Source organism: Mastigoproctus giganteus, chromosome 7 (genome assembly GCF_048544385.1).
Source record: "Mastigoproctus giganteus isolate SK-2022 chromosome 7, ASM4854438v1, whole genome shotgun sequence".
Lineage (NCBI taxonomy): Eukaryota > Metazoa > Arthropoda > Arachnida > Uropygi > Thelyphonidae > Mastigoproctus > Mastigoproctus giganteus.
This window is the reverse complement of record NC_143581.1, coordinates 85,156,546-85,183,724: the sequence shown is the minus strand read 5'-3', so window position 1 is coordinate 85,183,724 and position 27,179 is coordinate 85,156,546. Positions and strand designations below refer to the sequence as shown.

The 27,179-nt window shown below is 39.1% G+C and overlaps 1 protein-coding gene across 1 annotated transcript in view; it reads right to left on the bottom strand.

Annotated features, from left to right (window-relative positions):
• Positions 1–27,179, bottom strand: part of LOC150083040 (nucleolar protein 11) — a 290,218-nt gene that overhangs the window by 27,092 nt on the left and 235,947 nt on the right. The window contains exon 13 of the mRNA XM_090376991.1: positions 7,767–7,841. Within this exon, the coding sequence (XP_090233117.1) occupies positions 7,767–7,841 (75 nt within the window). The remainder of the gene's footprint in view (positions 1–7,766; positions 7,842–27,179) is intronic.

Below are 27,179 nucleotides of genomic sequence, written 5' to 3'. Positions count from 1 at the left end.
TTTGCTGCAGAGGATTGTTGTGCATTATGCTGGGCAATCCCAGCACTATGTTCGTTGGTTAGCTTTCATTGGGTAGCTTAAATTTAATTTCACTAGTGGTTTAAAGTACTCTGTTGTTGTTGGGTTTTTAGGAGCATTAGCAACTAAGGCCATATTGCTCTGGGGATATGCAGTGGTCATTCCCTGACCTTTCCGCATTCTCCGTATTTGATGGTCATGGGCTCGAACCCCTGTCTAATCAAGAAGCGTGTGCTGCGCACTGCTGCTCCTGCCCACCTGGCTACGGAGGCGCCTTAAAGTATTCTATCCGTAAGTTTAAATTTGTAAAGTATTTGGAAAGCTACAACTAATATTCAGATAGCCTTTGTGATTCATATTTTGGCAGGAATTTCGTAACTTTCATTTGGTTGCTTAAATTTAACTTCTTTAGTGATTTAATTTTTGTCCACAGTTTAATTTCTGTGATATTTTGTTAACGTAAATTCTGTAATATATTGTAAATTTTAATTTCATAATCTTTGTAAAGTTCAAATTTTACTGAAATAATGATTGCTACAAGATCCACTTACATACAATACAAAGTCCAGGGACATCGGGGACTGAAACGGAAATGCCTGTGGGCATTTCCAGTATGAGTCGGGACTTCTTTGTTTGTACAGCCTGTGGCATGTATTCTAGGGCTGGTCTAGTAGACAGACCTAGGCATGGCAAATACATTTGAATTGTGAATACTTTTAAAGCAAAAATCACAGAAGCCAAGAATATATACATATCTTCAAAAAATATTGCAGGAAGAGGATGCTGAAATGGATGACTGCAGAGCTGTTGTTGTTATTTGGTTTTTAGGAGCATTGGCAACTAAGGCCATATTGCTCCGGGAATATGCGGTGGTCATTCCCTGACCTTTCCGCATCCTCCGTATTTGGTGGCGATGGGCTCGAAACCTGGTCTAATCTAGAAGTATGTGCTACGCACTGCTGCTCCTTCCCACCTGGCTATGGAGGTGCCTACTGCAGAGCTGGCTGTTCAGAGCAGAAAAAGATAGCATGGGACAGCTATAGAGTGATGAAAAGTACTGAAGCCTACAATATGTAGAAGTTAATCTGTAACAGTACCACAAATAAGGTCAGGGAGGCCATGGCTGCATATGAGAAAGCATTGGCTAATAAAGCAAAAAATGGGGACAAGTAATTTTTCATGTGAATACAAGGAAGAAACAGGCAAATCAGATTGGACCCATGTGCACTGGGTGTGTGAAAGTTTTAGACAACCCAGCTGATTTTGTGATGGAATTGAACAGGTAACTTGCACTGTCTTTACTGACGAAAGACATTATGCTGAGAACAGGCAGTGTGAATGAGGCTGAGCCATATGAAATTAGTGATGTAGAAATTACAGACGATTGTTTATTAGAAAAACGCATGGGCATAAAGGAAAGTAAGGCTTCCGGAGATGATGGCATATACCCTGTAGTTTTGAGGGTGCGTGCGGGGGAATGTATTGTACAATTAATTATGCAGGGATCTCTGGATTCAGGGAAAATTTCTTTGGGTTGGTGAAGGGACACCAATACATAAAAGCAGGTCTGAGAGTGGTGATTAAGAAGGAGATCCAGGAACATTTAGATAGATATGGCATAGCTTTGTGAAGAGTAAATCACACTTAAGTAACTTAGTAAGCTATTTTGACAGTTCCTCACAAGCTGGATTTAGGGAATAATTTTGATATAGTTTATTTGGATTTTAGTAAAGAATTTGACTCAGTCCCTCATGAGAGGCTGCTGTATAAGCTTGAACAGGTTGGGATTACTGGTAGGATTCTAAGATGGACTGCTGGGTGGTTAGGTTACAGGGCAGAAGGTTGTGATTAATGGATATTCGTCAGAATGGTGTAGTCATGAGTGAGGTTCCACAAGGATAGGTTCTTGGACCACTGTTGTTTCTAATTTTCAGAAATGATGAAGGGATAGAAGCATGATGTCAAAATTTGCAGATGGCATAAAGATTGGCAGAGTTGTTAATGATCAGTGCCAAGCAGTGCTCCTTCAGGATTGAATATGAAGTTTTCTGAACAGTGTAAACAGGCAGGAAAGCCCATGGTGTCCTATCTATGATTTCTAGAACACTATCCTGTAGAGACAAGGAGGACATAATCCTACTGTATAAGGCAATTAAGACCACATTTGGAGTGTCATGTTCAAGTACGGAGCTCTCACTTGAAAAAAGCATTGAACTTCTTGAAATGGTCCAAAGACGGGCAAACTCGAATGGTGAGATAAGCAGAAGGACAACCATATGAAGATTGACTCCGATTATGTGGGCTACAGAGCTTGTCAACCAGGCACTCAGAGGTTACCTGAATGAGGTTTATAATGCTTTTTTTTTTTTTTTTTTTTTTATGAAAACCCCAAACGAGAGGTATCAGACCCTATAGTACTTAGTACCGTGCTTGGGTTGGAGGTTGAGAAGATGAGAGAAGATATTTGTTGACATTAGACTTGAACTTCTGAAGACTGTAATTTTCAGGAAACACATATGAAGGAAGTTGTTCCAGAAATGTTCCAGTAAATGGATGTTGGCTGGTGACGGCACGCATTTAGATTGTTTTGAAAGAGAGAGTGGAAATTATAGAAGTCAATTCAGAAAAACAGTGCCCAAGGAAATATTTGTAGAAAAGGCATGCAGCAGAAACAGTACACCTATGAGACAGCGAGTGGAGTGGAGAGACTCTGTTAGAGATGAGTCATTAATTAATCTAACTGCCCTCTTCTAAATGGAATCTAAAAGCCCGAGAGAGGATTTGGGTGCACCACCCCAGATGTGGGAACAATATTCTATGGTAGGGCAGATTTGCGATTTCTACAGAGTGAACAGCTGTTTGGAAGAAAATTAACGGCAAGAGTGAAAGAGAAAACCAAGTTTTTTAGATGCAGAGGAAGCAATATTTGTAATGTGCTTGTGCCAAGAAATATTAGACGTCAGGGTAATCCCCAAAAGAGATATATCAACTTGCCCAGAAATTGGAGTGTCACCAAAGCATAGGAGCAGAACAATCCTTTTTGCGAGATATAAGAAAAGACTGAGTTTTAGAAGGATTGAAATCAACTAAGTTGTCTTTGCCCCACTGGATAATTACCTGGAGATCGACATTTAAGGAATTGGTAGTGGATATTCAAGAAGTTGAAGCTGATTGAACAGGGCAAGGTTTCTCAAATTGGAAAGTTGAATGCAATGTGCTATCGTCGGCAAAACTATGGATAGGATTTCCAGTCAATGGAAGAAGAAGAAGAAGATCATTAATATACAAGAGGAAAAGAACTGAACCTTGGGGGACACCAGTATTAGTGGAGAGCATAGAAGACAGAGAACCATCTACCATCACCCTCAGTGAGCGATCAGAGAGAAAACTGGATAACCAATTACAAAAAATAGTTGGCAAACCATAAGATGTAAGCTTGTTTAGAAGACCTTTATGCCAAATACAATCGAAATCCTTTGAGATGTCTAGAGCAACAGCTTGTGTTTCACCGAACTTTTCCATTGAATTAGTCCATAAATGGGTAACATAAGCCAGGATATCACCAGTGGATCGACTTTGACGGAATTCATACTGGTGATCGTTGATTAGACGGAAGGTTTCTAGGTGGTTTAAGAGTTGGTGGTTAATTGATTTCTCCATTACTTTAGAAAGAGTAGAAGTAATTGCAATGGGACAATAACTGGATGGGAGGGATTTGTCACTCTTTTTAGGAACTGGCTGGATATGAGCAAATTTCCAAGCAGAAGGAAAAACACCTTTGGAATAAGAAAGTAAAAAAGGCAGCAAAGAACAGGAGTAAGTTCGGGAGCTCAGGTTTTGAGAACAAGTGGAGAAATACCATCAGGACCTGGAGCTTTCTTAGCATCAAGATTCGTTAAAATCCTTGACATCCTTTTGACGGAAGACCTCAGGAGGCATTGAATGGAGCGTGTTGGGAATGGTGGGAGTTATTTTACCAAGATCATTAATCCACGAGTTGGAAGAAAAATGGAATGTTAGCAGGTTAGCTTTATCCTTGGCCAAAGTGACAACAGAACCATCTGCTTTTGACAGAGAGGGGCAAAAGTTCAGGCCAATAGCTTTGGCAAGAGACCAGAATGCTCGGCTACCATTAGGACAAGAAGAAAGCTTTCTACTCTTAGCCTGTTCAAAATCTAGTTTAGTTTTTAATAACTGCTTTACAATTGTGGCAAGCTTTGGTGTAGGCAGAAAATGAAACTGAAGAATTGGAAACAAGCCAATTACGATATGCAACATTCTTCTCCTGAACGGCCTTAGCACATTTATTGGAAAACCAAGGATTAGATAAAGGACGAGATTTTAAAGTGGGGAGTGGGATAAAGGATTCCATTCCTACAAGGATAATTTCACTGACATGATCTCAGCAAACATTGACAACAGAAGTTTTAAAACAGTAGTCGGACCAAGGAAAAGAAATCTCGCAGGTCATCCCATTTTGCATTCTTGTAATACCAAACAACACAAGGTTGGGAATTGCCATGAGATAAAGGCTCCATTGGAGAAGAGATAATCACCAAATTATGATCTGAGGTGCCTAAAGGACCACTCACTTCAATCGTGTACTTAGAAAGGTTGTTTGCGAGAAAAAGATCAGGCTTTATGGTTAGGATTGTCCGGTATTCTTATAGGTAAATGAACAATCTGTGCAAGGTCATTAGTAATTGCAAAAGCCTCAGCATCTCGACCAGCTGGGTCAGTGTGATTAGAAAACGGAAGCCAGCTGGAGTTGTGAACATTAAAATCATCACACTGTTAGGAAAGTTGAACTGGAGAAAGTAAAGTTGTAAAGAGAGGAAGTCAAAAAGCTCCAGGTGATTAATGGAGTTGGGAGAATGGTAAAGACAACAGATGAATCTGACGTAATGAAGTAGAGATATTTTAAGCCAGAGAAGATCGAAAAGAGGAGATTCCAAATTACCAAGTCTCTGACAGGGAATATCGGAATGGACATATGCACAAGTACCACCTTTGAGACGAAAGGAATCATACAGTGAATAGTTTGGACAACTGAGATGAATAGTAGTTGAATCAACCGATAAGATTCTGTCAGAAAAAGTAGATGCCGTTTGGCATACTGTAAGTGGAAATGGATATCGTTCAGATTAGAATTGAGACCACATATATTTGTGAAATGAACTAGGAAGTGTTTGGGAGGTTAAGATCTTTTCGCAGATAAGCTTATTCTATTAGTTTGACAATTCATGGTGTATTCAATAGTAAGAAAATGTGGGGGGGGGGGGGCTAGCTGTATGAAGTAATGAAATTTTTGGGTATGGTGTACACATGGTAAGAATATACCCAGATCCTTGACATAACGTGACCTTGACAATGACCCCCTGCATACACACTACTCGGACCCCCCCCCCCAGACTGTCTGGCAGAGTAGAGGTTGTAAGATTATACACTAGCTGATCTGGAAGCCTCCTAAAGGGTTACTGATAGGTTCGGTCCGGTGTACTAACTAGCGGTCGGCCTGCGAACACCATTTTAGATCTGAACCCTTGAATGTATGGAAGATTGGATCTCGCCATGTTGTCCATCATAACCTCAAAAGTCATCAGTCATACTACATGATGGAAGAGATGGGATAGAGTTGATTGGAACTTAGCTCTGGAGACTAAACATGGGTTCCTCCACTTCAAGCCTCCAATAAGCAAAGTGGTGGTATTGCACCGGTTGATGAGAGTCATCTACCACCTACTATTGTCTGGTAACACAGAGGGGGGGGCAGCATTCCTCCATGTGGTGTTGGCGCCACACCTTGACCCCTGCTTGGTTGACACTTGGGTGGTCACCCACAGTATGCTTGTGGATTATACCTAGGATTACTAACAGTCCCACCATAATGAATGTGCAGGCAGAGGATTTGGCTGTCACAGACCGCCCGGACTTTGCCGAAATTGGGTCCACTTGACTTGAGTGTCACCTGAATATCAGTTTCATCAGTGTTTCAGACTCCCAAGTAGCAAGTACAGCTTGTCTGCATAACTGAAAGAATGTCTGTGACAACCTCAAAGTCTCAAATGCTGTGAGAAGAATTAGTAAAATGAATGAAGGTGGAATTTTCACCATTATATACAATTCCAGAACTTCAGGTTTAGATTATAGGAAGTTCTTTTAGCCAGCGAGTTGCTGATAGCTGGAACAAGTTGTCCTCTCAGGTAGTTGAGTCTGACAGTTTGAATAAATTCAAAGGTCTACTATATACTTACCTGTGTGAGGAGGGAAGCATACGATTTGTTTTCTCACAAAGAAAAAAAAAAAAAAAAAAAAAACCCCAACTAAGGTTGGGGGTTTTTTTTTTTTTTTTTTTTTTGCCAGTGCGGCAAAACCTGTGGCTTCCTTGAACTATATGGTGAATACTACTACTATATTTTGCAAATATTATATCAAGTGTTCAACTACAAAATGACATGGAAGTACTATATTACTTTTGTAATCAAGGGTTTTTAAATTTCGTTAAAAAAATGATCTTACTTTACCAGGAAAAAATAAATAAAAATTTATCAGTGTCATTTTGCCAATCTTTCTTTAAATTTACTCAAAACTACACACATTATTATTATTATTACAATTAGCCATATGGTGCAAGGAAGCCTGAGGCTTTTGCTGCACCAGACAAAAAAAAATTTCTGAGTTACCCTGAGAGAGAGAGAGAGACACGTAGGGAATCATCAAGAAAGGGAAAAATAATGATATCCAGATCAGGAGCCTGGGTGTGCCATTCCCATACTCACCAGATGTGAGCCCTGCGTGCCTCCACAACATTAGATGAAAAATTTATTATAACAGCCAATTACTCTTTGGGTAAATCCAAATTTCTGAAACCAATCATTTGCAATTTAAATTTATGTTCCTCTTGTGTGTGAAATCTAAGTAAAGATGCCATCAGCATTTAAGTTTACTGAAAATTTTTAAAGCCTTAAGCCTGAAAGATTTCAGGTCACTACACCAGATGCCTAGTTTCCAAATGTTGCAATTTATAGACTATCTGCCTTTCTTGGTAAGAATATTCTCTTCCTCCAAATAATCTCATTGCCTTTCCCTGTGCCCTTTCCAACAAGATCTAAATCCTACCAAAAATAAGGTTTTGAAACCTCTGTACAATATTCAAGATATAGCCCAACCCCAATCATTACTTTATATAATCAGATAATCACCTCTTAGTCCCCGCTGGCAAAGTTCCTGCATGTTATTAACAGAACCCTAAGGCTATTGTACTAGCAACAGATCTTCAGGCTAGAGTTTACAAAGCAAATTTTCACACATCTATCCTGCAGCAGTACTTTTTCAATTTAAGCTTAAGTCTCCTTATGTGGTTGTCCGAGAAGGGATAGGGATGCCACTGGATTTATTTTTCTCACAAACTTTTCTTACGATTCCCCATTAATAGAGGATTAACTATAAATGTGTGGTGGTTAACAAATTCATTCTGCCACACAAGCACAGATAAACGACCTAGACAATTTAAATACTATAACGACAACAATAAATTTGAACAAGCATAAGGAACAAGTAACATATGAAAATATTTTATGAATATCAATTCTTTCTACTTAGTTTATGAAAATTCAGTAATAATTATAATTAACAGCAAAGAATGAAATATGAAATTAAACTTTGGAGGTTTAAAATTTTTGACATTAACAATAAATTTTTTCCTTAAAACTACTGTTTTAAGAATCTTAAGCGAAAATATTACACACCTGGAGAGTGCTTGGTTCCTCATGTGATGGATTAAAAGAAGACATCAGCAAATAATGAAGATACCGCAGCAGCACCTGGAAATAAATTTAATAATATCAAAATCCAAATGCAGTAGTTCAACAGGTAACAAGAAGACAGTGGAAGCAGTCCAATGTCATAAATAAAAACTGTGCACATGCAAATAGTGAGAAGTGAACATAAAGTTCAGGGAGTGAATTTGTATCTTGAAATTGCATAGTCACGATGAGTTGCAATTCGCTGCAACTTGTTTGCTGACTCATCTAGAAATAATAATGCAGGAATCATTTATTTGCAGTCAGTCTGAATCATCGCACACTCAATAAAAGTTGGTTTATGTGTTTCATCATAGTTTAAAATTAATGATTTTACTGGGTAGCAAATTTGTACGAAATTAGGATAAAGTGTAACAGAAGCACACAGCGGTAAAAATAGCTTATGGAAATGATGCCATTTATTGTTCAAAGAGTTTTCAGTGCTTCACAAAGTTTAAAGAAGGTGAATATGATCCTCATTCTGGTTGTCCCTCATCTTCAAAACTAACCATTTAGCCACTCTGGTACTTGATTTAAGCAGGAGTGATCAACATTTAACCATCCATGAAACTGATACTGAAACATGTATTTCCCACACAGGAAATGTCAATTAATTTCAACTAGATTTGGGAATATGACACATTTCAGCCAAGTCTGTACCCATTGTATCCTCACTATTGATCACAGGATGGTGAGTTCTAAGGTGTCAAGATTTCCATCAACGTGTTGTTGCTGCTACTAACTCACTTTGGTTTCCATCACTACTGGTGACAAATCGTCACTTTATTATTATAATGACAAATGCCCTATTGCTCCTCTCAATGGAAGACTGGCTTTTTCAAGGCTTAAAAATGTAAGGTAATATGGTGAAATGTGAAGATCATGTTTATCATATTTTTGACTCACAGGGAATTGATCATTATGCATTTTTTTTTAAAGGGACAAGGCCACACAGTGAGCCAGAATATGGGGGGAACCCTTGGTGCCGTCAGACAACTAAGAGTAAACCAGGATAAGCACAAACAGTTCTATGGCAATTGCAATGTGGGAAGCTAGAGGCCTCTGCCAGGGAAGTGGGCTTCAGGGAACTGGCACTTGCATCAAGGCAATGCCCCTGCACCCTCAGCATTGACATTCATGAATTACTTGTGAAATTGTAAACATTGTGCCTCCCCCACCATCCACCATTTGATTTTCTTGTGATTGTGATTTTCTTTGTTTCCCAAGCTTAAATACACTTTGAAAGGTTACAGATTTGCGAAACTAAGGAAATTCCGAGAGTAAGAAGGAACTATTAGCAATTCCAAAAGAGGTGCCCATTAGGAATGAATCCAGATTCCACAGAAGGATTGGAATCTGTGTGAAGAGTTTTAAGGAGACTACTTCAATGGCGATCCATCCAAACAGCTGGTAAGCTTCATTATTTATCAAATATTAGTTCACAATCTTCCCCCCCCCCCAAACATCAAATTTTATGTGTAGTTTTTTTTGGGGGGGGGGTTTATGCAAGAAAGCAAGCTTATATAGCATCGGCCAAAATAAACCACACACACACACACCCTTCTCATTTCACCAAAAGCTCCAAAAGCTTTGCTTTGAATCTATTTAACCTATCAACTTCTACAACAACAGATGGAAATTTGTTCCAGCAATCAACCACCTGCTGGCTAAAGACAAACTTCTGCACATGTATCATACAACTGTCTTTCCTCAATTTGAATTTATGCCCTCTCAAGCGATTATTCTGAGCAAGAGGAAGAAACCCATCAGCATTGAGCATGCTCAAGCCATTGAAGGCTTTATACAACTCAATCAGATCACCTCGCAGGTGCCTAGTCTCCAGACACTGTAATCTGCAAAACTTAAGCCTTTCTTCGTAAGAGCAACCCTTCGTTCCATTCACTAATCTTGTTGCCCTTCTCTGTACTCGTTCCAACAGCTCTACATCCTCCTTAAAATGAGGCCTCCAGACCTGTATACAGTACTCAAGGTTTGGCCTGACCATTGCCTTATACAAGGGGATAATCACCTCCTTATCCTTGCTAGAAAAATTCCTGTATATCATTGACAAGACACCATGAGTTACTCTTGCAGAACATCTGCACTGCTCAGAAAACTTCATATCTGCCTGCACAATTAACCCCCAGGTCCTTTTTACTCTCTGCCACTGTCAGTGCAGTACCACACAGTTGATACTTTACTTTAGGGTTACTGCTTCCCATATGCAGTACTCTACATTTGTCAATGTTAAAGTTCAGTTCCACCTCTCAGCCCCATCTGCTCAACTTTTCTAGATCCTGTTGCAGTAGCATACTTGTCAGTGTCATTAACAACCCTGCCGACCTTCGTATCTGCAAATTTGGACATTAAGCCTGATATACCATCATCAATATCACTGATGAATACAGAAAACAACAATGGACCCACCACTGAACCCTGGGGGACTCCACTAATAACATTAGTCCACGAAGAGGAGTGTCCATTGATTACCACTCTGTCTTCTCCCACTCAATCATCCTATTATCCATAGCAGCAATTTGCATCCAATGCCACACTGCTCCAATTTGTGCAGCAGTCTTTCATGTGCAACAGTATCAAAAGCCTTTCTAAGATCAAAAGATATATCAAAATTATTCTTTGTATCCAGTTCTTTTGTGATGACATCATATAGTATCCAATCAAATTGGTCAGACAAGACTTCCCCTTAACAAATCCATGCTGTGTCTCAGCTATAACTGAAGTCTTGTCAATGCTTCTTTAACCAGTGCCTTCTGTTCACTCTTACTTCAATCCTGACATTCCAGGCAGATGAAAAGTGCGGGTCTTATTATTGGTGATTTCAATTTGCCCCTAACTGATTGGAATAAGTGAGAAAGAAACTGACTACAGATAACAAAATTTTTAAATAAACTAGATGACTATTATTTGTACCAGTATGTTACAGAAAATACTAGGGGGGGGACTAGGTGCAATATGGCCAAAGTAGCCCTTGCACTGTTGCACATGGAAGACTATTGTACAAATTGGAGCAGAATGGTATTAAGGGTAAGCTGCTACAATGGATAAAAGGATGGTTAAGTGCGAGAAGACAGAGGGTGCTAATTCATGGACTAATGTTATTAGTAGAGTCCCACAGGGTTCTGTGTTGGGTCCACTGTTGTGTTGTATATTTATCAGTGATATTGATGAAGGTATATCAGGCTTAATGTCGAAGTTTGCAGATGATACAAAGGTTGAGAGGGTTGTTAATGGCAGTGTGCTACTGCAACAGGATCTAGATAATTTGGGCAGATGGGCTAAGAAGTGGCAACTGAAGTTTAACCTTGACAAATGCAAAGTACTGCATATGGGTAGAAGTAACCCCAGAGAAACATACCAACTGTGTGGTACTACACTTAAGGTGGTAGAAAATGAAAAAGACCTGGGAGTAATTGTGCAGGCAAATATGAAGTTTTCTGAGCAATGCAGACAAGATGCCAGGGCAGGTCATGGGGTTTTGTCAATGATATATAGGAATTTTGCTAGTAGGGAGAAGAATGTGATTGTCCCTCTGTATAAGGCAATGGTCAGGCCACGCCTTGAGTACTGCGTGCAGGTCTGGAGGCCTCATTTTAGGAAGGATGTAGATTTACTTGAGCGTGTAAAGAGAAGGGCAACAAGATTGGTGAGGGGAATGAAGGGATCCTCTTACCAAGAGAGGCTTAAGTGCTGCAAATTGCAGTGGCTGGAGACTAGGCACCTGCATAGTGATCTGATTGAGGGTATAAGGCCTTGAATGGGTTGATCACGCTGAATTCTGATGGGATCCTTCCACTTGTTCAGATTACAAATCTAAGGGGGCATAAATTCAAATTAAGAAAGGACAATGTAGAATAGATGTGCGGAAATTTGCCTTTAGCCAGCCAGTGGTTAATTGCTGGAACAAACTTCCATCTGTCGTTGTGGAAGTTGATAGGTTGAATAAATTTAAGTAGGAACTGGACAGGCATTTGGAGGGAATGGTGTGATTTTTTTTTTTTTTTTTTGGCTGATGCTGCATAAGCTCATACACTTGCTTTCTTGCATCACATGCCACTACTACCACCACTACCAGAAGCTCCCATAACAACAACTAGGGGGACAGAATATTCTAAACCTAATGTTCTATACTCAAAATCTAATGATATGGAGGTTGCAGTACAGGAACCATACAAATTGTTACTTGGAAAATGAAGGAAGTTGTTGCAGTAGTTAAAGGGAAAAGCACAGGTTTGAATTTCAGAAAAAGATGTCTATGACAGTTTAAGGTACTACATGGCATCTGTCAATTGAACAGAATGCAGAGGTGACCAGAGAGTGCACTGAATCATCAAAGTTAATTATGAAGGAATTATTGCATTCAGGAGAGATGCCTTTGGATTGGCCATTGTATCACCAAAACATCAAGCCAGCACAAAGAGAATCAATATCTAAAGACAAGTTAGTGTCATGGAAAATCTTAGAGGCAATGATTCAGAGTGAAATCCAGGAACATTTTGGTAGAAATAATGTTCTGAAAGACAGAATATGACTTTATTAAGAAAAAATTGTGTTTAACTAACCTAGTAGGCTATTTTTACACAGTTACTCATGAGCTAAATGAAGGGAACAATTTCAATATAGTTTATTTGGATTTTAGCAACACATTTTACTCAGTCCCTCGTGAGAGGATAGTGCATAAGCTGGAACATGTTGGGATTACTAGAAAGATTTTAAGAGATCAGAGGGTGGCTGCATGGCAGGAGGTAGAGGGTTGTGATTCATGGGCATTCTTCAGATTGGTGTAATATCATAATTTTTGTTTCACAAATGGCATGATGTCAAAATTTGCAGATGATGTTAAGATTGGGAGAGCCAGTAACGATTTGTTACAGCAGCAGCAGCACCCCTTCAGGTGACCTGAACAGGCTTGAAGGATGATTGGAAAAGTGGTAGTTATGTTTAAATGTAACAAAATGCAAGGTCTTTGGAAATGAACCCCAAAATAACCTGTACACCCAATGTGGTTGAATTAAAAACATAGAGGAAGAAAAGGATCTTGGATTTATGATACAGGTAAATATGAAGTTCTATGAGAAATGTAAACAGGTACCTGAATAGCCCATGGTGTCCTAATGATGATTTATCAAACAATAATCTGTAGAGATAGGGAGGAGATCATCCCACGGTATAAGGAAATAATAAGACTGCACTTGGAATACTGTATCCAAGTATGGAGACCTTAACTAAAAGAAGACAGTGAGCTTCTTGAACAGGTCCAAAGAAGGGTAACCCTCATGGTGAGATTGGCAAAAGGGGTGACCATCTAATTATGTCCATATATGACCATCTAATTATGTGCAAATAATCAGATTTTCACAGATAATACAGGTGATCCCCGCTTAATGCTGATAATTTGTTCTGGAAAAACAGAGTGCTCAGTGAATCTGTGCTAAGTGAGTGCCGCATTCCCATTAGGTAACATGTGTATTTGTGAGTTGCGGTTGGTGCCATACGTTTTTTAATAAATCAGTAATAAACGGTAGTGAAAAGATGCACAAATGTCGGTCAAAATATTTAATATTCAAATATTTGTACATAAAAAATATTCTGCATACATTATGTGGTAACTACTTACATATCAAAGTTAAACTTAAAATTCCAATTAAAATCATGAATTTAACTGATCTAAATTGATTTAATTTAATTGATGAATTTAATCATGAAAAATGTGTCGATTTTGGGTTGTACTTTGGCCCTCTTCCTGGTAAACTAAAAGGGGTTTTAATTTTAAATTCCACCGCAGCGTTACCACCCAACAATAAAGTCAACTGATCCTTTGCTGCTTTGAAACTTGGCATGTTTTTTCTCCGTTCAATATGAAACTTCTTTCTAGGCATTCTTTTCCAAGGCCTGCTTCATCTATGTTAAATCTTCAGAAGTACAATACATAATACCCCTCTTCAATAATTTTAATAAGTTCTTATTTGAAAGTTTCGGCTCCTTGACCTGCACTTGCATGCAGCGTCTCTCTGGATTTTAAATCTATTCAACTAGCCCTTACTAGTTTTAAATGGTTCCACATTTTCTTTTTTTAGGTGAGTTTTCTTCAGACCATTGAGATTTCTTCAGATCATAGGCTAATCTCAATCTCTCTGTCTCAAAGGAGGATCAAAGGGAGACTCAAGTAATTAGACATGTTAGTTTAACTTCTGTTCCAGGGAAATTAATGGAGGCACTGGTTAAAGAAGCATTGCAGGATCATCTAGACAAGACTTCAGTTATAGCTCGGACACAGCATGGGTTTGTTAAGGGGAAGTCTTCTCTGACTAATTTGATTGGTTACTATGATATAGTCACAAAGGAACTGGATGTAAAGAATAACATTGATATCATATATTTGGATCTTAGAAAAGCCTTTGATACTCTTGCACATGGAAGACTGCTGCACAAACAGTAGCAGTGTGGCACTGGAGGCAAATTGCTGCTATGGATAAGGGGATGGTTGAGTGGGAGAAGACAGAGAGTGGTAATCAATAGACACTGCTCTTCGTGGACTAATGTTATTAGTGGAATCCCCAGGGTTCAGTGTTGGGTCTTTTTGTTTTCTATATTTATAAATGATATTGATGATGGTATATCAGGCTTAATGTCCAAGTTGCAGATGATATGAAGGTTGGCAGGGTCATTAATGACACTAATGACAGTACGCTGCTGCAACAGGACCTAGAAAAGTTAAGCAGATGGGCTGAGAGATGGTAAATGAAGTTTAACATTGACAAATGTAAAGTACTACATATGGGAAGCAGTAATCCCAGAGTAATGTATCAACTCTGTGGTACCACACTGACAGTGGTAGAGAATGAAAAGGACCTAGGGGTAATTGTGCAGGCAGATATGAAATTTTCTGAGCAGTGCAGACGGTCTGCAAGAGTAGTTCATGATGTCTTGTCAATAATATACAGGAATTTTTTCTAGCAGGGATAACGAGGTGATTATTCCCTTGTATAAGGCAATGGTCAGACTACACCTTGAGTACTGTACACAAGTCTGGAGGCCTCATTTTAAGAAGGATGTAGAGCTTGGAACGAGTACAGAGAAAGGTAACAAGATTAGTGAATGGAACAAAGGGTTGCTCTTACGAAGAAAGGCTTAAGTTTTGCAAATTATAGTGTCTGGAGACTAGGCACCTGCGAGGTGATCTGATGGAGGTGTATAAAGCCTTCAATAGTTTGAGAATGCTCAATGCTGATGGCATTCTTTCTCTTGCTCAGAATAATCACCTGAGAGGGCATAAATTCAAATTGGGGAAACACTGTTGTAGGATAGATGTGCGAAAGTTTGCCTTTAGCCAGCGGGTGGTTGATTTCTGGAACAAACTTCCATATGTCTCCATTTCAATCCTAATAGCCGGCCTAGCCCTAGTTGCTTGCATTGCAACAGCTGTCTTTCCCGCTGCTAAAATTAATTCTTTATTTTTTATAATTGTTCTTACAGTTAAACTTGCCAGTCCTAAATTATGGCACACATCCGCTTGTTGTTGACCAGAATCGATTCGCTTCAAAACATAATTTAATTTTCAAATCCAGTCTTTTTCTTACATTCGTAGTCTATGACCCTATTTGTGTTAGCGCTGGGGTGATGTAGGGTTAAATTGGCTTGAATGTTTGCTTTAATATTGTATCTGACAAACTTAATAGGCATTTTGTTCCAGATTAATTTAGTTTTAATTTTTGTAATGCATCCAGCATGTTTTCCTGGTTACTACAGATGTGTATTCTGTTAGTTGGATTTCTGATTATGTTGCCATGTATTTGTTTAGTTAAATTGGTCTTCCAGTTTGTAAGTCTAATGGCCTCTTTATTAAAGTGTCGTGTGTAGACTTTATTTTCTTTATTTTCTTCATGCATTACGAATCTGCAGATAAAGGAACTACTAGGTGGCAGTGATCACAGTGTGCTGAAATGGGATTTACTCAAAGAGGTAACTACCATCAGGGGTAAAGAGAAGGGTTTTTGTTTTCGTAAAAGTGACTACGGTGGTCTGAGACAGTATTTCAATTCCATACGGTGAATTCTATACCAACTGATGCCGTTAGCAACAGCAAATTCAAAATGGGAAGCATTCAAAGAAATAATTTTGGAAGCTACTAGGCTTTTCATACCAACTAAGTAATATTGTTTAAGACTTAGGCCTAAATGGATGTCAGATGAACTAATTAGACATGTGGCACAGAAGAAAAATGCATGGGATACATATAAATTAACAGGTGACACAGAAGCCTATGGCAGATATAAGCTGGTCTGTAACCAAGTCACAAAGCAAGTTAGGCAAGCAAAGGCAGATTACAAGAAATATTTATTCATGTAAACTCTAGAAGGAAGAGGATAAATTAGATGGGTCCACTTGATATTGAGGGTTCAACTGTTGATAATCCTGCTCAGGTAGCTAACAAACTAAATGAATATTTTGCATCTACATTAACACATGAGGAGTTATCCAGGGAGGGGAATGCCAGAGTTGAATTAAACTCTGGCAGTAAGCTAGATAATCTTGTAACAACTGAGAGTAAAGTGAAGGAGAAATTGTTGAAGATAAACATAAGAAAGGCACCTGGGGTGGATGGAATCTATCCAGTTATATTAAAGGAGGTTTTCTTAGCCATAATTATCTCATAATTATGGCTAAGAAAACCTTAGCCATAATTATGAGAGCTTCCTTGTACTCAGGGGAGATACCTATAGACTGGGAATTAGCATTAGCAGAGGCATATGATGTAAGAAAGCAAGCTTATGCAGCATCAGCCAAAACACTTCCACTTCACCCCTCCATTCATTCGAAATACCTGTCCAGCTGAGCCTTAAATTTATTTAGGCTATCAACTTCCACAACAAGGGATGGAAGTCTGTTCCAACAACCAACTACCCGCTGGCTAAAGGCAAATTTCCACACATTTATCCTACATCTGTCTTTCCTCAATCTGAATTTATGCCCTCTCAGGTGATTATTCTGAGCAAGAGGAAGAATCCCATCAGCATTGAGCATGCTCAAACCATTCAAGGCTTTATACACCTCTATCACATCACCTCGCCGGTGCTTAGTCTACAGACACTGTAATTTGCAGAACCTAAGCCTTTCTTCGTAAGAGCAACCCTTTGTTCTATTCACTAATCTTGTTGCCCTTCTCTGTACTTGTTCCAGCAGCTCTACATCCTTCTTGAAATGAGGCCTCCAGACCTGTATACAGTACTCAAGATGTGGCCTGACAATTGCCTTATACAAGAGAATAATCACCTCCTTATCCCTGCTAGAAAAATTCCTGTATATCATTGACACACAATGAGCTACTCTTGCAGCTCGTCTGCACTGCTCAGAGAACTTCATATCTGCCTGCACAATTACCCCCAGGTCCTTTTTATTCTCTACCACTGTCAGTGTAGTACCACGGAGTTGATACGTTGCCCTGGGGTTGCTGTTTCCCATATGTAGTGCTTTACATTTGTCAATGTTAAACTTCATTTGCCACCTCTCAGCCCATGTGCTCAACCTTTCCAGATCCCGTTACAGCAGCATAGCGTCACTAGTGTTCTTAACAACCCTGCCAAACTTTGTATCGTCTGCAAACTTGGACATTAAGCTTGATATACCATCATCAATATCATTTATAAATACAGAAAACAATAATGGACCCAACACTGAGCCCTGAGGGACTCCACTAATAACATTAGTCCACGATGAGCAGTGTCCATTGATTACCACTCTCTGTCTTCTCCCACTGAACCATCCCTTTATCCATAGCAGCAATTTGCCTCCAATGGTCCAATTTGTTCAGCAGTCTTCCATGTGCAATAGTATCAAAAGCCTTTCTAAGATCCAAATATATGATATCAAAGTTATTCCTTGCATCCAGTTCCTTTGTGACCATATCATAGTATCCAATCAAATTGGTCAGGCAAGACTTTCCCTTAACAAAACCATGCTGTGTCTGAGCTATAACTGAAGTCTAGATGATCCTGCAGTGCCTCCATTAATTTTCCTGGAACAGAAGTTAAACTAACAGGTCTATAATTACTTGTGTCGCCCTTTGATCCTCCTTTGTGAATTGGGGTCACATTTGCACATCTCCAGTCCTTGGGTACCTCTCCTAAATCCAAAGAAGCTCTCATAATTATGGCTAAGGGTTTGCTTACTTCCTTTGCTGCCTCCTTTAATATAACTAGATAGATCCCATCCATCCCAGGGGCCTTTCTTGTATTTATCTTCAACAATTTTTCCTCCACTTTACTCTCAGTTATTACAAGATTATCTAGCTTGCTGCCAGAGTTGAATACACCTCTGGCATTCCCCTCGCTGAATAACTCCTCATGTGTGAAAGTAGATGCGAAATATTCATTTAGTTTGTTAGCTACCTGAGCAGGATCATCAACAGTTGAACCATCGATATCAAGTAGACTAATCTGATTCATCCCTTTCCTTCTAGAGTTTACATAAGTAAAGAACTCTTTGCTGTTTTTCTTTGCATCCTTTGCCAAATATTTCTTGTAATCTGACTTCGCTTGTCTAACCTCCTTTGTAACTTGGTTACAGATCAACTTACATCTGTCATAGGCTTCTGTGTCACATGTTAAATTATATGTATCCCATGCATTTTTCTTCTCTGTCATATGTCTCTCATTAGTTCATCTGACATCCATTAGACCTACACCTTGAACAATATTTCTTAGTTGGTATGTAAAGCCTAGTAGCTTCCAAGATAAGTTCTTTGAATGCTTCCCATTTTGAATTTGTTGTTGGTAACATCATCAGTTGGTCCCACTGTATAGAATTTAAATACTGTCTCAGACCATCGTAGTCGCCTTTACGAAAGCAAAAATCCTTCCCTTTACCCCTGATGGTAGTTACCTCTTTGAGTAAATCCCACTTCAGCACACTGTGACCACTGCCAATGTGACCCCAATCCACAGAGGAGGACCAAAGGTAGATACAGGTAATTACCTGTGGATTCTGATGTTGTCACAAAGGAACTGGATGCAAAGAATAATTTTGATATCATATATTTGGATCTTAGAAAAGCTTTTGATATTGTTGCACATAGAAGACTGCTGCACAAACTGGATCAGTGTGGCACTGGAGGCAAATTGCTGCTATGGATAAAAGGAGGGTTGAGTGGGAGAAGACAGAGAGCATGCTCAATGCTGAAGGGATTCTTCTTCTTGCTCAGAATAATCGCCTGAGAGGGCATAAATTCAAATTGAGGAAAGACAGTTGTAGGATAGATGTGCGGAATTTTGCCTTTAGCCAGAGGGTGGTTGATTGCTGGAACAAACTTCCATCTGTTGTTGTAGGAGTTGATAGCTTAAACAGATTCAAGGCAAAACTGGACAAACACTTGGAGTGAGTGAAGGAGTGAAATGATAAGGGAGTGTTTGTGCGTTTTTTTTTTGGCTATTGCTATATAAGCTTGCTTTCTTGCATTATGTGCCGATGTTAATGCTAATCTTCCAGAAGAATGGATAAGTATCCACTCTTCTATGTTATCAGCATTAAGTTTGCGTAGAGGGTTGTCTTCCGTACATAATTTAACAGTTTCCATCAGTTCTTTCACTTCCGATGCCTTCAGCTTTATGTGAAATCCTTAAAAATCTTCGATCAGATTGTAGATCTGCAAACATCACATTCGGCACAGTCTTAAAAGAATTACAGGCTTGACTACATTCCATAATTTAACAGTTTCCATCAGTTCTTTCACTTCAGATGCGTTCAGCTCTATGTGAAATCTTTAAAAATCTTCGTTTCGATCAGATTGTAGATCTGCAAACATCACATTCGGCCATAACTTTCGGCGCGGTCTTAAAAGAATTACAGGCTTGGTTACATTCCATGCAGTCGTGAGTGAAGATGTTGCATCTTTGATTGTAAAACTGTATGGGGAGATGGCACTGACCAAGTATTGGAAGGCTGCATGAAATCAGTGTTCCATATAGTTTAGTGTTCTTTAGTGGTTTTAATTCACTCAAATTGGATTTATTTTGTGTCCATCAAGATCTCCAGGTGACGGTAAGTCCACAGACGTTTATTCCATGCCGAGTTTCTAAGGCATTGAAAAGATATGAAAGTTTTTAAATCCTTGTTACATGTTGCTCGTTCCGACGATCAGCAACATGGAAATGCCATATAGGTTCGGCCGTTAATTAACATTGGTAGTTGCCAAAGTTAATTTATGCTCTTTGTAACAATTTCTACTAGATTAAACCTTGATTAGATGACTCTACTTTAACTCCGTTCCAACTATATATGGTTTTAATAATGCTAGAGTTATTTATTTATTTTGGTTTTATGGGTGATTGAATTAGTGACTAGAATAATTATGTTACCTGAGGCAGCCACTACTGCTTCTTCGATGAATGAGAACAAAACCCTTTGTTGTCGTTTGGTCACGTGACCCTAAGGCCTCAACCTGATTGATGGAAGCTGCCCAAATGAAGGGAGCCAACACTCTCAAGCCTGAATATTGTAACACCTATATTACTCGAATATCTTTGTTTATAACTCATTTATAAACAAGTCTAATTAAAATCTATAACTCAGCTATAGACAACATTAAAAATTAAAAAAAAAAAAAAAAAAAATCTTAAAACTCAATTAAATTCAAGAACCATTAATACAAAATGGATTCGGCCCTTCAAAATTAATTCTTGGATGGTTTCCCACAATTATTTTCCTCTGCACAGTCTGTTGCTGGAAGTGATAATGTGACCAAAGTGACTGCTTCCACTCATAAAGAACCTACAGTGGAAATTCCTAGCCTAGATCCCAAAGACTTACCCACACCCTTGGAGAAGACTTTGCCTGAGCCTTCAATGGATCTTAGGGGTACGTATGGAACAAGTTTTTTCTTTAAGAACTGCCCTCTCTACCATTCTTTCTGATAGGGGCAGGCTAACAAAGCAAGTAACCACTGAAATACAAGACATCTGGTCTGCAACAGAGCAGATCCTAATCAATTTGATCATGGAGAATGAGCACCTTAAAACAAAGCTGGATGAAAAAGAATTCCAGATAACCAAAATACAAGAGAATTATAAAATACCTAAGGATTTTCATCCTCGTTTCTCTCAGTCATCTTTACCATATGCTCAAGCTATGCAGACCGTAAAATTAACAGCGGGTAAGTCTACACAGCAGCAACACATAATTTTGATTAATTTGCAGGAGGGCAGCACCTGTGCTACAAGTGAGGAGGTAAAACAAGAGATTAAAGCTAAATTAACCTCTGACATAAAGGATATCAAAGTCAGATGCGGAAAATACAGGCAAACGGGGTATTAATTGAAAATGCTACCCCTGAAGATCTTGAAAAGATCAAAAACTGTGTCAAATTATAAGAGTGTGGTTTAAAACCTGAACTGCCCAGAAAGGTGGGCCCAACTATTGTGATTTATGATGTTCACACAAAGACTCCAAGATTGAGGATATAATAGAAGATATCTATCAGAAAAATTTAAAGGACTATGACTACATTTGAGGATGTAAAAGAGCAAATTAAGCCAAAAACCTAATAAGTCCAACATAATCTGGATTTTAGAAGTCGCTGGTACGATTCGCAAGATTCTTTTGTCTGATCGTAGAATTTTTCTAGGGTATACATCTCACATGGTTAAAGATTATACCATAGTTCCCAGGTGCTATAAATGCCTGGGATATGGGCACTCTGTAAGATCATGTCATCAAGAAGCACAAACTTGTGGGCACTGTGGTCTAACCGGTCACAACCTTATAGATTGCCCAAATAAAGAGAAACCAGCTGAATGTCCAAACTGTAAGAAGCGAAAGAGGAACTGTGCCCACTCCTTCAGAGATTCCAAATGCCAAGGTTACTTAAAAGCCGTAGATGCTGTTTGTTCAAAGACATTTTATGGATAGAAACACAACGTCAAGTATTAATTCTAGTACTTCACAATCAACAGAAATCAGGTTTTTGCAGCTTAATTGCCAACTATCCATTTCAGTTACAAATGACTTAACAAAAGTGTCGCAAGAACATTTTATTCGGGTTATGGCTCTTCAAGAGCCCTGTTCATACAAGGGCCTTGTAAAGGGACTTCCCATTTGCTATAGAATAGTACAATCCAATTCAACTACGGTTAGAACTGGTGGAAATACCCGATGTCTGATTTGGACTGCAATAGTCATCTTAGATCCAAGTCTCACAGTTACAAGAATTCCCAGTCTCTGCTCCACCCATGCTGTTTGTGTGTTTGGAAGGCCAGTTTGGCTAAGTCTATGCTATCTCGTTATACTGTCAATGCTCCCAATACTGTTTGTGGACTACCTGGATATGACACTTAATATTCTACGTGGGAAGAACGTTATTGTTATGATGGATGCAAATGCTGAGTCTACTCTGTGGAGTGCTGCAACTACAAATGAAAAGGGTGAACTAATGGAAGACCTAATCTTGTCTCACCACTTAACTATATTAAATACCCCTGGCCATCCACCAACATGTGTGACGCCTATGGATTCTTCTCACATCGACATTACTCTCGCATCTTCTGCTATTAGTCAGAGACTTTCCAACTGGAAGTTGCACCTTAGCTGGTCTGCCAGCAATCATAACATCATGACATTCCAACTTAATTGTGATCAACGGCAATCCAGATTTGATCCTACTGACATACCAAAGATTTTACACAAAGAAAGCAAAGTGGGATAAATTTGACTCCGCACTTAAAGACTCCTTTACACAAGGCCAAATAGAACAATTGACTACTCTCACTGCAGATAAACAGGCATGAGTAGTTCAAAACATAATTATTACAGCTTGCAGATAGTCCATGAGCTATAGGAAAAGGAAGCCCTACCATGTGCCATGGTGGTCCTCAGACAACACAATTAAAATCATTGACAAGACAGGCAAGAAGAGATTTCCAGAAAGCAAAGAGAGACAGATTTTGTCCCACTTTGGAGGTTGTTCTTTTGCAAAACAGATACAAACAAGCCCGTAGAAACTATCATCAGGAAATCTACAAGAGGAAAAAAGCTTCGTGGGAGCAACTAGTGAGCACCCAAGTTTATTAATCTGTAATAAACAATATTGTTTATTACAGATTAATAAACAATAAAATTCCAACTAGTGAAGTGTTTGCATCGATTACAACTATTGATGATCAAAAAACCATATCTTGGGTACCCACCATGAATAGGATCCTTGTTGTTATTATTTATCAAGAAGAAGTATGTAAGGATCCAAAACAGCTAGACATCAGAGTGAAAAACGCTTGTTATTCGGGCTCGCCTGATGAACCTCCTTTTACCTTTGAGGACATTGATATTGCTATCCAGTCCATGCGTACGGGCAAATGTCCTGGACTTGATGGCATTGAGGTGGAAGTGCTCAAGCGCGTATGGAAAACGGTTCCTGTAGTTATTGCAACATTATTCAACTGTTGTCTTAATCAGTGTATTTTCCCGGCAATTTGGAAAATTGCTAACTTAAAAATTCTTCTCAAAAATCCAAAGAAGTCAGAATCGATTCTGCTGTCTTATAGGCCTATTGCCTTGCTCCCTGTTGTGGGTAAGGCTCTTGAAAAAGTTATTGCGAGTCATTTTTGACTACCTATGTTACGAAAGGACTTTCTTCACCTGTACAGTTTGGATTTACAAAGAACAGAGGAACCGAAGATGCCATTGCTTCTCTAGATTTGATCCTACTGACATACTGGTGTTACTAGCAGGGGGAAACTATGACTAAATATCTGCTTGGTGGACTTCAACGGGGTCTTTGACACCCTTTAGTGGCAAAGTGCCCTGGAGAGGTTCCAGAAGGCTGACGTGTCTACACCTATATACTGGTTGCTAATGAGCTACTTTTCACAGCGTTCACTTGTTGTGTTGTTAAGAGTGGTTCCATTCAAGTTTCAAGAAAAGTTACCAGTGGATGCCCCTGTGGGCATCCACTGGTAACTTTTCTTGGGGCCCTGTGCTGGAATTTAGTGTTAGACTCCTGGTTAAATAAACATTTTGATGCAACAACCATGATCTCATATGCAGATGACTTAACCATCTTGGTCCAAGGAAACTCCAGGAAGTCTCTTGAAGATGTTGCCAACTGGGTACTGCAGGAGCTGTCTGTGTGGTCTGACAAGCATAAACTCCAGGTATCTACAAGTAAAACGTCCCAAATGTTGCTTAAAGGCAGGTTAGACAGAGGACGTCCCCCTCAAATAAAATATAAAGGACACGCTATTAAATACAGTTCAACCACAAAATACTTGGGAATTATTTTGGATGACGGTCTGAGATTTATACCCCATGCAAAATACATTAAAGAAAAATGCAAGTCATTATTATCTAGATTGAGACAAGTAACACAACAAGAGAGGGGCCTTAAAGGTCACTCATTGAGATTGTATTATAACTGCATATTCCTGTCCATTATCACATATGGTGCTGGTGCCTGGGAATATAGGGCAACCAAGTGTGCCATTATCAAACAGTAATTGCAGGCACAGCGTGCTGCCCTTCTTATGTTATCGAGAGCATGTAGAACAATTTCTACTGCAGCGTTGCAGGTCCTGACAGGAAGGATGTCAATACAATATGAGGTCCTGTATAGATATTTGAGATACCACCTGAAAAAAGCACACCCTATTCTCTTGATAACGTGGAACTTGACCTGAGTGTTCCAATAACAACCGAAAAGAAAAGATTGCACACTATTTATGCTAATAAGTGGCAGGCTGACTGGTCTGTATCGGAGACGGGAAAAGTGACAAGAGAATATTTGCCTAATGTAAGGGAATTCAGGAAAAGTGAACTATTGTGGTTTGCTCCTGGACTATATGGAACATACCTTTTGTCAGGTCACAGCAGTTTCAATAGCAAGCTATATAAACTTGGACTGTCTACTTCTCCTCTTTGCATGTGTGGAGGTGAAGAGGATGCAGATCATATTCTTTTGGAGTGTCACTATTATACTGACTTACAGAATGAACTACAACTCATTACTGGTTCCTATGACAGGGAGAATAAACCTTTGTTGATCCAATCACAAGATGCATTTGAAGCTTTTAACTTATTTGCAACACTAGCATTTAAACGACAAGAGGAATCAAGAGCTGCTGCCCTGAGATAGCCTGAATCTGAATCAAGAGAAAGACTCGAACAAGGACTGAAATTCTCTTTGAAGACTAAACAAGAACTGCTATCTAGAAAGAATTGACTAATATATTGGATTGCAATATATCATTACATTATCACTTATTTATCTATGTCTTCTTATAAGAACTGGTGTTACTACCACTACTATGTAAGCTGACAAGTAGCATAAAAGCTTCAACCGTTACTTCTTGCATTTTGTCTCACGAACATTACGTGATGGAAGTTAAATCCTTATTGAATGAAGTGACAAACCTACTGTGTTAGAAATTGTAAATAGTGTATGTAGTTTGACTCTAGTGCTTCAGCTGTGCCATGCCATTGGATACTTATTATCTAACATTGAAATTAAGGATTGCTGCAACTACCGAACCTCCTCCTGGTCTGTCATAGCCTGATATGCCTTTGCTCCAAGAGGATCTCCTATCAAACATGGGAGTCCTAAAGAAATCTTCACAGTTGGAAGAGCTACCCTTCAAGCTGAAGTATCTATTGAGGACATGCCTCGACATTTCCTAATTCTGGTCACAGGATAGGAATTGCTAATCCTAATTTAGGATAGGATTACACCACGATGTGTGTCGTGTACAAAGGCTGAAAATGCCTCCACCTCCTCTTTTCCTTTTATCAATTTCTCTTAACTTCCTTTTATTATGGCGAGTCCCTCTTCTGGCTCCATGCTGCACTTTTTTCCTTGCCCACCACCCCTAACTTTTCCAGCTATTCCCATTTTCCTTTTCTCATAACTTTGTTTCGGTAGTAGATCCTGGTAGTAGATCATGAAGGTAGCAGATCCTGGCCGCCTCCACATGGTGGGGGGGGATGCTGTGACCAGGTGTTGCTGCTTCCCACCAGCTAAGAGCCAGGTATCGGCTGACTACATAACAACAGAACACATCATAACATTTACACACCCAACACACTACATACAAATGGCTGGTTTTCGCATGAGCCTCAACAAAGGAGTAAAACAGTGGCTATTGGGGGAAACCCTGGGATCTGCCACAACAACACATGAATATCCCCTGTAAAACTGTGTTGAAATTCTGAAGGGTCGACATTCTTATGCATCATTTTCGTCATAAAATCATTTTTATAGTGACATTTAAAGTTCCTAATGACTCCTTGATCCACGGGTTGAATTAATGGTGTTATGTTTGATGGCAAGTAACATGCAAAAATATTTCCGCAATCACACTAATTTTGATTTGTGCAGGTGGGCCCTACAGTTGTTGAGAAGTAGCAGGCACTTTGTATTTGCAGGCTTCCCCAATCTTCTCAATTTCTGACGAACTGATGGAACAAAATCATGAACAAACCAATCGCAAAATATATCTTTGTCCATCCAAGCATTCTTTTGGGCTTTATAAGTCACAGGTAAGTGCACAATTCCTTTAAAGGCCCATGGGGACTGCAATTTACCAATCATCAAAAGCTTAATTTTATACTGAACTGAAGCATTAGTACACACAAGAACAGTTACTCTTTCCTTATTAAGCTTAAACCCTGTTGCATTTCGTTCTTGGTTTCCAGCCAAAGTTTTTGTGGGCAAACACTTCCAGTAAACCACTGTTTCATCAGCATTATAAATTTGATCGGCTGTAAGGTCAGATACAATTTTTTCAAACGTTGCACTATATTCTGTTCCTGCTTGTGTATCAGCCGACTGTCTTTCTCCAGCAATATCTAACTGTCTCTAATACCATAACGAGCATTGAAATTCCTAAGCCATCCATCACTAAATGTGCACTCTGATTCAATGTTCATTTGCTCCTTAAAAAAACCTTGCTTTGGCAATAAGCATTGGCCCAGAAATTGCCATTCCTTCCAATCGTTTTAGCAAAAACCATTCGTACAACACTTTATTGAGATTCTATTTTGGCCAATGGAACTTTTTCTCTTGGCAATTCTACTGTAAGGCTCAGACGAGGCTGTGAATTCTAGAATTTTATTCTTTGTCTTTTTTATATCATGAATTGTAGACTTTCCATTGTTATATGTTTCCAGTAAAACAGTATTACTCACACCACGTTCTAGTTTCTTAATTATTTCAAGTTTGTCACTCAATTTCAATGTGTTCTTCTTTCTCTTCACATCACGAAGTTTATCTATTTTAGGAGCCATTATTATTGGCTTGTAAATACGTATGCTATATATGGTAAATGGAAAGAGTAGGACAAAAATCGTAGCGTTGCCATGGTT